Source organism: Hypomesus transpacificus, chromosome 3 (assembly GCF_021917145.1).
Source record: "Hypomesus transpacificus isolate Combined female chromosome 3, fHypTra1, whole genome shotgun sequence".
In the NCBI taxonomy this organism is placed as follows: Eukaryota; Metazoa; Chordata; class Actinopteri; order Osmeriformes; family Osmeridae; genus Hypomesus; species Hypomesus transpacificus.
In genome coordinates this window covers 6,116,416-6,133,129 of record NC_061062.1, presented here as the reverse complement: position 1 = coordinate 6,133,129, position 16,714 = coordinate 6,116,416, and the positions used below count along the sequence as shown (strand labels likewise).

The 16,714-nt window shown below is 45.0% G+C and overlaps 3 protein-coding genes across 4 annotated transcripts; 2 read left to right on the top strand and 1 right to left on the bottom strand.

Moving 5' to 3' along the window:
• The first annotated feature begins 840 nt into the window (after positions 1 to 840).
• On the top strand, positions 841 to 6,528 carry arg2 (arginase 2). Of its 2 annotated transcripts, XM_047046798.1 has the most exons (8): positions 841 to 1,087; positions 1,193 to 1,265; positions 3,370 to 3,544; positions 3,679 to 3,838; positions 4,070 to 4,164; positions 4,695 to 4,799; positions 4,907 to 5,043; positions 5,175 to 6,528. In XM_047046798.1, the coding sequence occupies exons 1-8, from the start codon at positions 977 to 979 to the stop codon at positions 5,363 to 5,365; spliced, it is 1,047 nt and encodes a 348-aa protein (XP_046902754.1). In that variant the 5' UTR covers positions 841 to 976; the 3' UTR covers positions 5,366 to 6,528. The 2 variants fall into 2 exon arrangements, with proteins under 2 accessions (XP_046902754.1, XP_046902762.1); XM_047046806.1 differs by lacking the exons at positions 841 to 1,087; positions 1,193 to 1,265 and adding an exon at positions 1,272 to 2,415.
• A 405-nt stretch (positions 6,529 to 6,933) lies between these two features.
• vti1b (vesicle transport through interaction with t-SNAREs 1B) lies at positions 6,934 to 11,953 on the bottom strand. The gene is made up of 6 exons (XM_047046934.1): positions 11,730 to 11,953; positions 11,338 to 11,396; positions 9,729 to 9,923; positions 9,426 to 9,599; positions 8,298 to 8,359; positions 6,934 to 8,209 (listed from the first exon to the last, which is right to left on the bottom strand). The coding sequence occupies exons 1-6, from the start codon at positions 11,824 to 11,826 to the stop codon at positions 8,116 to 8,118; spliced, it is 681 nt and encodes a 226-aa protein (XP_046902890.1). The 5' UTR covers positions 11,827 to 11,953; the 3' UTR covers positions 6,934 to 8,115.
• A 528-nt stretch (positions 11,954 to 12,481) lies between these two features.
• Positions 12,482 to 16,221, top strand: rdh12 (retinol dehydrogenase 12). The gene is made up of 7 exons (XM_047046868.1): positions 12,482 to 12,662; positions 13,323 to 13,441; positions 13,744 to 13,899; positions 14,023 to 14,127; positions 14,388 to 14,597; positions 14,881 to 15,070; positions 15,458 to 16,221. The coding sequence occupies exons 1-7, from the start codon at positions 12,586 to 12,588 to the stop codon at positions 15,558 to 15,560; spliced, it is 960 nt and encodes a 319-aa protein (XP_046902824.1). The 5' UTR covers positions 12,482 to 12,585; the 3' UTR covers positions 15,561 to 16,221.
• Positions 16,222 to 16,714: the final 493 nt, after the last annotated feature.

The window sequence follows — 16,714 nt, the reverse complement described above, 5'->3', positions numbered from 1 at the left end:
CTTGGTCTCTACTAGGGATGGGCGAACGATGCCTTGTGAAGCTTTGGTGGTTTCTTCCGGATTGTGCCGGCCCAAAGAGCCGAACTATCGGCGCTTTGAAAATGAACAGCGTCATCTAGCAGCCGTTTAAACTGGCTGAATGAGGCGTAGTGGTTGTCTCCGACGGTAGACTACCCTACGTTATTCAATATTTAATTAAGGCTACATGTGTTCATTTTGATCTGATATTAGTGCTCACACATTAAAATGTTGTGATACATCCGTAGGCCTTTAGAATTATGTCATTTTCTCACAGTAAAAGTTAAAGGATATCGTACGAGATTCACTGGACTGGGGCGCGAACTTGGGATCCCAGATTCGCATTAACAATATGTAGCCGTACAATGCTTTAACCAACTACACCACCGAAGAGATCATTACGTGTTAAAGCGGTTGGACGGAGTTTATACGATATGGTCTTTATATCAATTAAACTAGATAACACAGAAGAAAGACATGATATTTTGGTTATTTATAGCAGAGTATGGTATAATTTTAATGGTCCGGCCCACTTGACATCTCCCTAGGCCGTATGTGGCCCACGATGCGAAATGAGTTTGACACCCCTGCTGTATATTAACCACGTTAGTTTTAAATCCAACGTATATCTAAAATAGTCTATATAGTGTATGTGATAGCCCCAAGCCTGTTGTGAATTTGGAGAAAACTCTTCCGTTCATTAGTTTACTACTGTTTTACATGGTTTTGGTATCTTGGGGGTGACGTAGCTAATGGAAAAATTCTGGCTAATGTCTGTGCGGTTCATCAACTCATGAATATGAATGAGACACACAGGACATAAGACCAGCCTCCAAGCAACACTGTCATAGCATCGTGAACATAGAGTCGCATTGAGTAAAACTCCTGTAAGGCTTGAAGTCTTGATCGGTTTTCGCATTTGCTCTTTTTGTTTCGTTTGTACTGTACATTTTCAAAAATGGCGTTGAGAGGACCACTGTTCCGTCTTCTCAGAACACAACTCACCAACAACTGTCAGAGCCGGGCACAATCGGTGGCTGTTGTCGGTGCCCCCTTTTCTAAAGGACAGGTATGGAAAATAACACAATTCAATGTCCGACTGTCTGACTGTATTCAAATGATTTCCATATGTTCTTCAGCCATCGGTGTAAAGAAAAAACTTTTTATTTTACAGAAAAGAAGAGGAGTGGAGCATGGTCCAAAAGCCATCAGAGATGCGGGTCTGATCGAAAGGCTTTCAAATTTAGGTAGGCTACGTGACATGGACTGTATGAAACAGCCTAAAAACACTTGCTGATGTAATGTGTCGGCAACAGGTTCTCTGGTGTGCTGGCAGTCTGCTGATCCCCTTTACTTCCTAATTGCAAACTTCGGTCTACAGTTATTGGGCCTACAGCAACCTTCATGGGCTCGGGGACGTTGTCTTATCCAGCATGCTAACAACATTTAAAGTTCGTTTTTTATTTATTTAGGCTAATTGAATAGCCATTCGAGACTCATGTGGGCGCAAGCTGCGGGATGGGCAAAAATCCGCCCTACAGTTGAATGGTCATTCTTGAGTCATGCACCCCACGCTGACGCAGCCATAGGCCTCTCCTCCTCACATTGTCCCATGTCCTAGCCGCATCTGTAGTTTGAAAGACCTTGAACTGTATTGCTTTGTTTGATTATGTAATGAAGTTTGGGACCAGTACAGCTGCATGTCTTTAAAACGGAAAACAAACATGATGTCAAATTATTTGAAAAAATTGTTTCGACGGATTTATAGGCTAGTGGACCTATTCGATCACCACGTTGATTACGGAAATGATTAAATATATTCTAAACGATTAAGGAAAGGGCCGTGGGTTAGTCAAAGTAAATGTATTGTAGCTAAACATTATTACGGCTTACATTTATAATTTGTGCTTCAATGTCTATAAGGCTTGTAGGAGAGATGAGGAAGGCAAAAGGTGTTATATAAATGTTAAGCCATAGCTCTTATCTCTGGAATGTGCAAGTCATTTTAAGAAACTGTACACCGATTAACCACACCGGTACAGACCTCTGAACTGATTTTCCGCAACAATTCCTGTAACACGAGAAAGTACTATCTTTAGACTGATACTTTATCGGTTCTCGGACCTGAGCCACCAACATACTCTTCACACGCACTACGCATAACATCTCAGCACTAACTTATTAAATGTTCACTACAGACACATAAGCAGAATATGGATTTATGAAGTTGATGGTGTAAGGATAAAGGGGTACCACCACAGTGAGAACAAAATGTTCCAAGCTGGGTCTAGCGCCAAATGCCTCGGCCACGAGCAAGTAGCTGTACACAGACACATCCACGGAGATGACCGGCAGAAAAATACATCGGCAAAAATGGGAATTATCGGTCTGTGTGAGGTGGGTCTGGCCTCGCCTTTTATTTTGACAGTTGACATAAGATTATAATATTTAACTTGTACCAGTAAACTATATGATATTTTCCGTTTGGCCATACCGAGGCCGGGAACTTTGTCACAAAATGGCACCAGATTACACAGAAACCATAAATAGCACCGAGTAGACATTTTTTTCTCCATCGCTTTGGCAATGCAAGGACACATGGATAACATGTATTACCAGATTTCGAGAGCAGAGCAAAAATCGTTGACGGTCTTCATTACAAATGTATGAAGTCTTATACATATATATTTTTTATCAAAACCATGACAGAGTGGAAATGTAAAGTACCATATGTACCATTTGGTTTCTTAAACAGTACTGTACTTGGTTTCTCCATTCTAAATAGCTTTGAATGACTGTATATAAAGAGCTTTGAATTGATTAGTAGATTGCACATGAGTGGGTTAGAAGGGGACAGCAGATCTATTCCTGTAGCGATGTCTCAGGATGGTAAAATACTTCCACATTAAACCCCCTTAGCTCAGCAGAGTAATACTACACCCCCATTAAGGGTAATACTGCCCACCTAACACCCACACACAGTATATCATAGCACTTGTTTACTGCAGCATGATAGCTCTGTGGATGCCCATACCGGTGGCATGTACCCTGATTTTCCATAGAAATTCCTCTGTGTTTACCATTAGTAAGGCTGGTGGGTCCAGCATGCAACAGTAGTAGCCCCAGTTTGGAATGGGGCCACATGGAAAATGCCCCGTCAGTGCGGCTGCAGTTTCAAAAGCATTGAATGACTCAGCCTCATCAATCAGGCTGTCAGGAAGAGAGGCTGGTTAGACAAGGTGGAAGATTACTAGGGCATCCTACAATGGGGAGGTCTGACACGCAATGAAAAAATGACTCGATGCGCACAATTCTCCGCCAGAATAACACCCAGTTTTACTTTGACCTCAGATTACCCTGTTCATGACTTTGGGGACCTGAGTTTCCAACACCTGGAGAATGACGAGCCCTTCATGCACGTGCCTTTCCCCCGCACCGTGGGCAGAGCCAACAAGCTGCTGTCGAGCGCTGTGAGCAGCGCGGTCGCCGGAGGTCACACGTGTGTCATGTTAGGAGGCGACCACAGGTACACACACACACACACACACACATTCTCAGAGACTTTGGCTACTGGTTCTGGGAGACTCTGGGAAGAAGTCATTTCCTCAGAACATCTAACATGTGTTGGACGATCTTGTTGACGACTGGTCTCCCCCACAGCTTGGCTATTGGGTCCGTGGCGGGCCACGCCCAGCAACGTCCTGACCTTTGCCTGATCTGGGTGGACGCCCACGCTGACGTCAACACACCCACTACCTCACCCTCTGGGAACCTCCACGGCCAGTCTGTGGCTTTCCTGCTCAAAGACCTGCAGGACAAGGTAAGAGCCACGACCTCGAAGACGTGCCGACATCAGGGGGCCACTCAGACATTTACGCCCGGGGCTCCCTTTGAAAATAGGAAAAACCTTTCAGCCAATATGGAGATCTTTGCTTCCAAGCCTCTCTTGGGATCTCACTGCCCAGTTTGAGAACCACAGATCTGATAGTCCTGCAGTGCTCTCGTTCCACCCTCCAGACCCTCACCCTCGTTTGTGTGTTTCCCCCCGTAGATGCCGCAGCTCCCTGGGTTCTCCTGGATGAAGCCGTTCCTGGCAGCCAGAGATCTGGTCTACATTGGCCTGCGAGATGTTGATCCCGGCGAGCAGTAAGTCAGCACAACACGGCCTACTTAGTAACACCGAAAATGTCCTTCTGTCAGAGGATACAGCATTTAGTTACACGTGAAACTTTCTTAAGAAGATCTTAGCGTTAAGAGCTTCTTAACGAATCTGGGAAACCCAGCCAATGATGTTTTATCCATAGCGACGACGAACAGGGAGGATTTGAATTTTGAGACGTCTTTATCCGCAGTCAAATGCTATATCTCTGAGCTGTTCCTACCAATTTGAACATCGATATAGCTTGACAAATAAGACTTATGTAATGTTATAGGATACAGGAATATGTACCGTCTAGTCACACACTTCTGCTATTGATATACTCTTATCGTACAGGATTTATGGTGTGTTACATAACTCTGTATCGCTTTTGCACCTCGGACCGTTGATCTTCCCTCATATGCTCTACCACTGAGCTATGCGGTTATGAGCCATACCCATATATACTTTTCTTTGCTGAATCGGATTAGATGACATCTTATTGACAGTTCTGACACTGTTGTCCATTTCCCCTCAGCCTCATCCTCAAGAACCTGGGCATCCAGTACTTCACCATGAAAGACATCGACAGGATCGGCATCCAGAGGGTCATGGAGGAGACTCTGGACCACCTTATGACGAGGTAATCGAATCCTTCAAACACGTCCCCTGACCCCCCCCCGCAGAGACATGAGCCCGAGCAGAGACGTGAACGTTACTGACCTCGAGCCCACGTTGTCTCGGAAACAGGAAACAGCGGCCGATCCACCTGAGCTTCGACATCGACGCGTTCGACCCCTCCCTGGCCCCCGCCACTGGGACACCTGTGAACGGAGGGCTGACCTACAGAGAAGGCATCTACATCACGGAGGAAATCCATAACACAGGTATCCACAACAAGTCCCACACCTGAGTCATGGCAGGCTGACCAGATTTGCGGTTCACATTCCACATATAGTGGAGCTGAATAACAGAGTTGTATGTAGAGGCGTTGGCTAACAGAGTGCTTTTGTGGCAGGGATGCTGTCTGTGATGGACCTGGTGGAGGTGAACCCTGTCCTGGCTGCCAGCCGTGAGCAGGTGGAGGCAACGGCCGGGCTGGCGGTGGACGTGATCGCGTCGTCTCTGGGGCAGACGAGAGAGGGAGCTCCCCTCCCCTTCCGGGAGATTCGCTCAGGGAAGGAGGACACGGAGCAGCTACGCCTCTGAAACCGCTGATTCACCAAGGACTTCTTTTTTTTTTTTTATTGTATCGACCACTGGCCATTCCTGAATATTTAAAGACTGCACAGACAGAATGGAACTGTAGTTTGGATTGATATTTCCTCTGTTGATGTACTGTAGAGTTCTCGTGTTCAGGTGACACGCCACGAAACTGTGAGGAGCTTCGTTAGGATGAAGTGGACAGACTTCATTTTCTCTGTAGTCCACGCCGAGGCCATAAAAAGCTTGTACCTTTGTCATTGAAATGCTATGATATTGCTCATATTTTTACTATACTGTAATCAACTAAATGATGCTGTTTACCAGACTGTAGCTCTACGTTTGAAAGGTGTACCCTGTATGTTCACCGCATTAACCTTTAAGTGTTCTATAGTATTCACATAAGTTTCAATAATAGACAATGTTAGTCATTGAGCAACATGTACTTAATATGGAACTATGTTGTGGAAAAGGCTTTAAATATCGACATTCGAAATGTGATATATATATATATATATATATATACACTCACACACCAATAGAAGTAATTCTACCTTTGTGCTGCCAAGAGTGGTAGCACTTGACACTACTAACTTGTGTGTAATAACAGGCCTGCATATTAAGTACATGTTGTCACTGCCTAGGAGTCTGGGCATGTACTAAGTTTGTAATAACGACACTGGTGTCAAGTGTGGCTGTGTGTGTCAGTTGAGATGTTGTTTCTCTACTAGCATGTCCCTCAGGTAGACAGAGACCCAGCTCCACATGTCTGAGCCAGGGCAACTCCAGATAGAGGCACTCAATCACACTTGGACCCGCATGGTTTCACATATTTAGCTTCAAATTAGGTTTTGTATTGTTAGTCATTTATAATTTCATGTTTTCATTTAGCAGAAGTTTTTTTTTATCCAAAGCGACATTCAGGGAGGATTTGAACCTGCGACCTTTTGATCACCATTCTGCAATTTGTGTAATATATAAATGTGTGGTTTTATATTAGTCCGATTGAATTGGCTAGAAAACGTTTTAGTTTTTATTTTGGAAATTGACAAGTGCAATTAGTGTATTTGAAATACTGACAGAATTACTTTTTTTCCAATTGACTTGTATTCGCCTTTGTGACCACTGAATGACTCAGAAATAATAAATACTATTTTAGTGATACGCAACTCCATTCGTACGTTCCTTTGCTAGGTGTTGTGTAACACTTCTTGACATCCAGCAGTGGCTCACATTCTCCCCTGACGACACATCTCAAACCAGTTCTGACTACTCTGGCTGTTTATGTGGCACACAGTGCCACACCCCTGAGAATGAGACACACTGTGCAGTTTGGTTGCCCACATATGAAGCCAGTAATAATAATGGTAATCTTATCACCTGTGCAAGTTTGTTTCCTTGTATCGGGGGCCGTCTACTCCACAGTAAACAGTCTTATCTGTCTGTGCCCGTCTGGGAGTAGTGGCCTTGTACCTGCTCTGTGATTGCAGGAGCACACCGGATGTTTTTCTTTGCTTGCCCCTATGACGACCATTTTGAACGGACAACCGTCCGAGAGAAAATCGCTATCGGACTCATGTTACGACTTCGCTTTAATACAGAAATTCACAGCGTTATGAAAATAGAAACACATTTTTATCAATCACAACTTTGTCCATGTTTTCGAAATCATATATGATATGGTGTGACATATGATAAGGGACAGCATTCATAAAAAGACATTCACTTACTATTGCAAATAATGCGTTTGTAACCATTCCCAGTATCAGTTTCCTGAACAAGCTGTACCTCTCAGTGGTGGCAGACTGGCAGTATTCAGGTCCCAGTGCTGCTACAGTAGTTAGGAGTTACAGCTCTCACCATCCCCCTAACCTTGAAGACTGGGCATGGAGGACGGATGTGATGGAGGAGGTAACAACCACAACATTCAATTAAAAGAAAATCCTATATTTATTTCACCGTCTTTTTTTCCTTTACGTCACAGGCTCTTCAGAAACAGGCCCAGCATGTTTGTCAAAGGGAGCAACACATTCATTTTTACCGCCACTATGAGTGTGTTTGGAATTCAGAGTTCATCATTACTCACATTGGTGTGTTTGGAATTCAGAACTCATAATTTCACACACCCATAGCGATGATCAGCCCTGTCCGGCACCCCCCCCCCTCTGTTTTCTGGTGAAAGAATCGTGGACTTACAGGTAAGGACCAGTACTCGGATCTGGGACACACAAATTCTGCTGTGTCACTTCCTGTGGTCTCTGAACACCCTCAGTCATCCTCACAGGGCATGTGACAGGAAGGGGTTTGGCAACTTGAGTCAGTTCACAGTCACAGTGCAAAACCAAGCAGGTATCTCCTTCTCCAGGGCTTTGGGTTGGGCGTTGTGGGTCAGGATCTCATTGGCTAGGAAACAGGATGAGCTCAACTTGAGAGAACCCAGCTTGGAACCCAGATGTTGAGAACCCAGTTAGGAATCTGGATGTTGAGACCTGAGTTTGGAACCCAGATGATCCCTCTTCTTATACTCTTGTTGGTCTCCCTTGACATGAAAATGTTGAGTCCTCATGAACGGCAGGTAGAACGTAAGACCTAAGTGGAGTTTGGTTCAGGGAAATATTAAGGGAGACGATGAAGTGTACGTGCAAGGATAAACCCCCTTAGAGATGAACCCTCTAGTCTTTGAGGAGGTCCTGTGAGGACGAGATGAGGACATGGAGATGAGAGGCAGAGCGGGAGCCTTCTGACTTGACCCTGCACTACTTTCTGAAGAACTTCAGGTAGACCACAGCTCCCAGGATGGCCAGCTCCATGAGGATGATGACGGAGAGCAGGAGCTTGTTGGTCATCAGCCTGCGAGGATGGACAGGGACAGGAAACGGTCAGACACGCCAAGGGGCAAAGGTCAGTCGAGGACAGGAAGTGGAGAACCGCCACTCACCGTCGAGACATGGCCCGTAGGATTTTGCGGCTGCGGCTCAGGTTTTCTCCAGTGTGCACCAGCTGGGAGAGACAGACAGGACCACAGATCAATACATGAAGAATAGGGGATTTGGGGGATTTCCTTGATCCATCAATCTCTCTCTCCATCATCCATGGTGATCTCTGTACTACTAACCCTGTCTCTGGGGGGATGTGATTGTCGGGCTGTATTGGCAGAGCTGAATGATAAAGCCCCTTAGTCACTCAGACACTCGTCTGGGACAGTTGATTGGCACAAAAGGGACTGTCATGTTGAAATGGCGATGACACTTTCTAGCACGCACTGTTGAGGTGGTCTCAACAGTTGAAGAGGTTAGGGAGTCGGGCTATTAATCCGAACTTTGCCGTTCGATTCCCAGCCGTGCCAAATGACGTTGTGTCCTTGGGCAAGGCACTTCACCCACTTGCCTCGGGGGGAATGTCCCTGTACTTCCTGTAAGTCGCTCTGGATAAGAGCGTCTGCTAAATGACTAAATATAAATGTGTTTACTAAACGAGCTCCGGTGCATTAGCCGCCTAGTTTCATTGTGATTACCTTCGTAAACGATTGCTCCGAAGGTATGTTTGTATTTGATTATGTTGCATTATTATTGTATTGATTGTCTTACTATTTAGATAATAAACTATCATTGTGCATTTAAAGTTACTGGTTCTCCCTGTACGTATATAACACGCTAATGTGGTGAAAACCTTGAGCTAGTTGGGTTGATACGGCTAATACTGATTCTAGACATATACACTTTTGAAGTGTATCCACTTCCTCTCCCTCCTCTATTGACCCTGTCTCTGGTGCGAGTGATCGATCCACACAGCCCTCCCTCACCCTGTCTCTGGTGCGAGTGATCGATCCACACAGCCCTCCCTCACCCTGTCTCTGGTGCGAGTGATCGATCCACACAGCCCTCCCTCACCCTGTCTCTGGTGCGAGTGATCGATCCACACAGCCCTCCCTCACCCTGTCTCTGGTGCGAGTGATCGATCCACACAGCCCTCCCTCACCCTGTCTCTGGTGCGAGTGATCGATCCACACAGCCCTCCCTCACCCTGTCTCTGGTGCGAGTGATCGATCCACACAGCCCTCCCTCACCCTGTCTCTGGTGCGATCCAGCTGCTCTCTCTGCTCGCCCAGCTCCTCGATGATGTCCGTGCCGATCTGGTCCGTCTCCGCGGCAATGCGCTGGCTGCGCTCGATACTCTGCGTGGCGTTGTTAAGATACTCTGTCCCCTGGAGCAACAACGTCCGCTGTGACTGCAGGTGCGTCTAAAAAGGCGGGGGGAAAAGACAATGCGATCAGTTACAACAGGGGCGACGGTTCAACCAATGCCGGTTTTCAATCACATTCAAACTTTATTCATCCTGAAGGCCAGTTGATCGGCAGTCCAGACTCACGCTGTGCTCGTTCTGAGAGGAGTAGACGCCGTATCCGCCATCCTTTGGTCGGGCGGGGACGCCAAAGCCAGACTCCGGGGTCTTCATCTCGCGCTGCAGCTTCCCCAGGTCCCGGCGGTACAGCCGTAACTTGGTGGTCATGGCGTTGCGGTAGGTCGAGGGAGCCCCCGCCAACTCTTGCTCCATTCCTTGAAGCTGGAAATTCACACAGAAAAAGAATCAACTCACACATCCATGTCCAAATGCTTACTGCTTGTAATTTAGAATTTGGGATCATTAATAAAGTGAAGTGAGTTGAATAACACGTCACACCACAGTACATTAACATAGTACATTTTTTAAACCAATTTCATATTGGTTTTAGAGGACTATTAACGCATATTATTTATTATATACTCTAGGAATGCTCGTTTTCAGAAGGATTGGGATCATTTATGGAGAAAATAAGGTTTAGCGCATTGGAGGATTTAAGTTAGACTGTTAGGAAACAATTGAGAGGATAAGGACCAAGAATTACTATGTACCTGTAGGCTACTTATTACAAAAGGACAACTTGAACGAAAGGCTAGAAGAAACTAGTCTGTGGAATGCTAGTGGTACATGGTGTGGTACAAAGTGGCCATATACTGCCCTCTGGTGTCTGAAAGATTCACTGTTACTGTTATAGTTTTTATTACTAGTTGGAGACAACGGGGGACTGGCTGTTTTCATCCTTATTCGTATAAGTATAACCTACTTTAGAGTTCTTTCCCCTGGAACAGATTTCATGTTCCAACTGAGGGGGGCTGTCGTTGTTTTGGTGTGTGGGGCTGCATCAAATACCCTTTTTGCTCTGTTAAATTGCTGCACTAGTCCACACTTGACCGGTGGGGATCTCATTCTATTTTGACTGTAACTGTTAGCTGCTCCTGGCATTCTCTAATCCCTGCTCTCCTCTCTGTCCCCCCCCCACACATTCCCTGTGGTGTGGGGGGTTTGAGCTGTCAGGACCTGCTAGGTCGTCGGTCTGCCAACGCTGAACCAGGTCGTCACCCGGAATCCAGTCTCCATGACGGCCAACAGCGAGTTTCCCGGTCCCATCCAACGTCTATAAAGCCGAACAATGGATTTTGGTGTTTCAAAACCCATTGACACTGTATGACTATGTTTAGCTTGTGTTCTGCTCCTCTCTCTTACCAACCGTCTCTGGAGGAGGGGATCCCTCTCTGAATTGCTCCTCCCAAGGTTTCTTCCATTTTTTCTCCCGGTGGGAGTTTTTCTGGGAGTTTTTCCTTGTCTTCCTTGAGGGTTTAGGTTGGTTGAGGGGCAGTTCTATGGGCGCATGTGAAGCCCTCTGTGACATGCTTGCGTGTAAAAGGGGCTATACAAATAAATTTGATTTGATTTGATTTGACTGCTTATTAAATACCGCAGAATTATGATTCATGAACTCAGTACTAGCAGGGTTCGAATTACGGAGGGGATTGGGGGGGGGGGGGGGTTGACCCCTCTAATTAAGACTTGGAACCCTCCAAAAGATGAAGATGATAGATTAAATCGATAATGGTTGATATTTACAAACTGCAAAGCTGACTTTACCATCTCAAACAGCAGTTTTGGATAAACTCACCACTTCCTCAGCCTCTCCAAACCTTTCATCAAATCTTCGCACCAACCGCTTCTTCTCCTCTGAAACGCCACAACAAGTATTAGGTTTATATAATATCATATACCATATATCATGCCGAGTCAAACGTCAAATATTGTTTAGGATAAAACACAATAAACACAGCGATAGGCTATTGACAATGACAAGGAGCAGCTTTTATCAAATTAAAGCTATATTGCTATAGTGCTGCTACTTTGAAAAAAATATATAGGGCCTATACACATATAAAGAGCAGTTTATAGAAAGTTGAATAGCAAAGGTTGTTATTAACAGTTTTTAAACTTAATTGTATTTGCTTGATAGCTGGCTTTTTGATAATACAGTAGCTGGCTGCCAAAGCTGTGCCATAATACCTCCGCTGCTTTTCAGGACTCTCTCTGGCATCAGTTTCATCTCATCGTAGAGGGATTTGTATATCTCCTGTAACTTTTCAAATTCTTCCGAAGACATGTTGTGTCTTCAATTTAAAGTGTTTTATTAACACAAGAACACTGTTATCTTGAGTGAAAGGTAGGCTCTCCGCTGCTGTGTATAAATCCCTAACAAGATCCTCGAGACTCTTTCCGCATATTCCAGGTCCTCGTGATCAAGTCAGATTGCAGACTGCCTGTAATTCAATGAACTAAAGGGCATGTATAACGTACATTTCTACAAGAAATATATCTGTTCCGTGTATATTGTTCAATTAATCTAATTTCAAATAAAATATTGCGTACACAATAACACGTACGCTATTTATTAGTGGAAAGGGATCTAATTTTGTACAGGCAATGCAAAGACAGCTCTCACAGGTGCATTTTGGTAAATGTAGGTTTTTAATAAACGATTTAGAAAATGATAAAAACAAAAACAATCTTAGAAAGAGAAATAAATAGTTTCAGTTTTTCATGCAGTCGTGTCTTGTATGTATGCATGCCAATTGCAAAACCTGCATATGCACAAGGACTTTTAAATTAAACGGTAATTCTATTCACGTAACCTATATATCTTATTGTGGTATCACTTTCAAATGCTACCTTAGAGGTGTGCATGCTGCAAGTTATTTCCATCAATTTTATGAAAAACTACAATCCCATGGTTCGACGGAGGTATACCCGCGATCTCGTAGACAGCTCTGTGGCTTCGATTTGACATCAGCTGATCTGCCGACAGCCCAGATCCGAGAGAGGTGGTCTCAGGGTGAAGACGCTCCGTTAACGTATCTATGTCATGATGGTGCTTGTATTAATTGTCGCTGGTCTTGGAGTTGTAACACTGTTGATGGTGTTATTTGCACCTCATATTAGGTGAGTAAAATAATGAAGGGCAGCATCCTGCTCTTGTACCATCAGCATCCCTCTTTTATTGCATATGGGAAATTACTGTGAATTGTGTTAAACTGGCTAAGAATGCTTCAATGAGAGATGGACATGACATAACTGTCAGCGTCATATTATGTAGCGTGTATAGCATACGTTTGGTACGTATGCGGTAATACATGGCTTCGACTGCTAAATTCAAAGGATTCGGTCAATCTCCTTATAATTTATATCGCATCTGTCACTCAATAATCACCATTCCAAATATGCATATCAGGAGGTTTGAGCGTGGGAGGAGTTATATTTGTATGCATTGTCTCGCTGAACTATTGGTAGGCGCCGGTCGTGCTATGCAAGAGAAGTGATCATAGGCTCCTGTTTGGATGAGTCCACCGCGAGGTTGTTCCAATACACCAGCGATCACTGTTAAATTGCAATATGACATAATCACGCATGTGGGGGCGGGAATCTAAATACAAAAACGTAATAAACGAAATACATGGATTTCAACAGAATGAAAGCTGACGTAGGCCTACTGAGATGTTTCAGAGTGGGTTTTTTTCTCTGTAGATGTTGACTTTTGCTTTATAGAAGAGAGTATCGATGTTTGCCTGAATTGAACATAAACATGTGCTATGCGTCTTCTAGAAAATATGCAGCTGGTGGATACTGCCAGTCCATGGCTCGACTAGATGGGAAGACAGTGTTGATAACTGGAGCGAACACAGGCATTGGCAAGGAGACTGCCCTCGACCTGGCAATAAGAGGTGATACTCCAGCCCAGGGCACAATAGTGACCTATACATGTACTACCCCACTATTTATCCTGTTCACTGATGTGGTCCAGTATGAATTAGTGGGCATACTTTCAATGTGTGTTTTAGTTATGTACCACAGTTACAAATGCATGCATGGAACAAGATCAGTGCACATGGTCTTTAGGAGGGAAAGGGTGGAACTGTTTTTCAGGGGCTAATGACACAGTATCTCTGGTCCAAATCACACTTATGGTCATGTATGTCAGTAATAAGTGCTGCCCCCTATGTGCTGGGTGTGTACTTGCGTGCAGGGGCTCGAGTCATCATGGCCTGCCGGGACGTGGAGAAGGGAGAGGAGGCAGCGGAACACATTCGAGCCGTCTACAGCGACGCCCGGGTGGAGGTCCGGGAGCTGGACCTGGCCGACAGCTGCTCCATCCGTGCCTTCGCACAGAAGTTCCTCAGCGGTGCGTCGAGTGACAACACCTGACGCCTCCAGCCCAGTGTCGTTTTACGGCGGGAAAAAACACAAATGATGACTTTTGACTGTGCTCCTTCTGTTTGTGTGGATTGGTCGTATGTTTGTCCAGAGGTGAACCAGCTGCATATCCTCATCAACAATGCTGGAGTGATGATGTGCCCCTACATGAAGACCACAGATGGCTTTGAGATGCAGCTGGGAGTCAACCACCTGGGTGAGACACACGTCCTCCTCCAGAGGATCCAGAAGGATTTCAAATGCAGTAGCCTGCGTGAGGACAAGGGCGTAGGTTGGCTTGGAACCTAAGTGAAGACAAACATTCACCCTATGTGCCAACGCCTCTCCTGCCCAGCTTGTAGTTCTCAGTGGGGATGTACAAATCGTCTCTTCACATGTCCGCCCCTAAACCCACGCCAAGGCTCGTGGAAGAACCTCACAGCTCGTTTACGAAACTCTTCCTCTTCGTCCTGACAGGTCATTTTCTGTTGACGTACCTCTTGATTGGCCTGCTGAAGCGCAGTGCTCCCGCCCGCATCGTTGTGGTGTCCTCTCTGGCCCACAACTTTGGCTGGATCCGCTTCCACGACCTGCTCAGCCAGGGCAGCTACAACAGCGGCCTTGCCTACTGCCAGAGCAAGCTGGCCAACGTGCTGTTTACCAGGGAGTTGGCACGCAAGCTCAAAGGTACATCAGTGTCTAGATACATGGGCTATACTGTGCCTTGAGTAGGTATCAACCTGTTTCATTTTCAAGGCTATACTGTACCTATAGTAAATATGAACATCCTCACATTATCAAGGTTATAATGTAGTTAAAGTAGATATAAACCCCTTACGTTTTGAAGGTTATACTATATCTAGAGTAGATCTAAACTCCTTACCTACCTTAACCATCTGCAGTCAAATGCTCGACTCCTGAGCTGTAATGATGGTGTGAAGGTGGATTGATGTCCTGTGCTCCTCCCCAGGCTCCAGCGTCACAGTGAACTCTGTGCACCCGGGGTCTGTGCGCTCGGACCTGATCAGACACTCCACCATCATGACCTTAATGTTCACCGCCTTCTCCATGTTCCTGAAGACACCGAGTCAGGGAGCCCAGTCCTCCATCTACTGCGCCGTGGCCGAGGAGCTGCACTCCATCTCTGGAAAACACTTCAGGTACGTCTCCGGGTCAACGGGGCGCTCCCCGGGGGGCTTGCCGGGTAGCACACGTACCGCATGAGCTAAAGCCCTGAGGCAGCGGCAAAGGTTGGATTCTGGCCTGGGCCATTTCTGCATGTCTTCCCCCCTCTCCCCCCTACATTTCCCGTCTACCTCTGTCCCAAAACTCCAACATAATATTAAAAAAAAAGATTTGTCTATTAACAAAGATTGGTCCATTTGCAGCTCAGCACCCATCAATCCTAGAGTTTCTGTTAAAAAATCATTCTTCTTTACCACTACCAATAATAATAAAAATAGTAATGTACTACCAATAGTAACTGATAATACAAGTAACAACAGTAGCAGTAATGTCATGACCATTCCTCTTCTTCTGTGGTGCAGTGACTGCGCCCCGGCCTTCGTCGCTCCGCAGGGCAGGAGCGAGGAGACGGCACGTAAACTCTGGGAGATCAGCTGTGAGCTGCTGGGCATCGAGTGGGACTGAGCCAGCCTGGAGCACATGTTCCTGTCTCAGTCCTGAGGGCAGATATCTACCATCTCAGTCCTGAGGGCAGATATCTACCATCTCAGTTGGGAGGGCAGATATCTACCATCTCAGTCCTGAGGGCAGATATCTACCATCTCAGTCCTGAGGGCAGATATCTACCATCTCAGTTCTGAGGGCAGATATCTACCATCTCAGTCCTGAGGGCAGATATCTACCATCTCAGTCCTGAGGGCAGATATCTACCATCTCAGTTCGGAGGGCAGATATCTACCATCTCAGTTCTGAAAGCAGTACTTCTTTTTGTTCTATTCGGTTGTGTATTTAGCATTTTCATAATTTCATGTATTGATATACCTTACCTTTAACTACAGCTACCTATGGATGGACAGTCTGGTAACACTGTACGATACTGTGAAAGGTCGAGCCAGGGTCTATCAACAACCTCCTTTCCGAAGTTTCATTTTATTTTAATATATATATATATATATATATATTAGATTTCTCTGGACCATTCCAAGCTTGGTGGTCCAGTTTTCCTGTTCTTCTTGCTTTGTGTTTTATTCTCAAGCCTTCACTTCATGCTAAGCTGCCAGGGTTTTACAGTACCTGATGTCTTTTATACAGATGTGAAACATGCCTTTAACTATTTGCATTCATGTTAAGAGTTGAATGTTTACATATGATGTAAATAAAAACAATATTATTAAAAAGGTTAACAATATTGTTCTCTCAAACTAATAAGATAAAAACATGACAAACAACATATATCGCTGCACACAATCCATATTTTATTAGTGGATTAATAAATCTAACATGGCGACTGTGAAACAGTTATTTTAATATTTTAACAGTTTAGTTTACATGTCTTATTAATTTAACGACTGTATTCAGTAAAACTAACAGTCAACATCTATTTTATGCAAGCAGATTTAATCCTGTTCCCTGTAAATTGTAAGGTTATCTTATGGGAAATAGCCAAATTCAAAACAAGGACCATTTGACCTAACAAGTGAAAACTTTAAAGCTATCCAAATAGTGTCTTTACTGGTGAGACTCAGACTTGAGACTGTGGATCTGGTGTGCTAGTATCAGCATTATAAAGTGCGGCAGTGATTTAACAGCAGCTCAGGGGTCAGGTTAGGTTAAGAGTG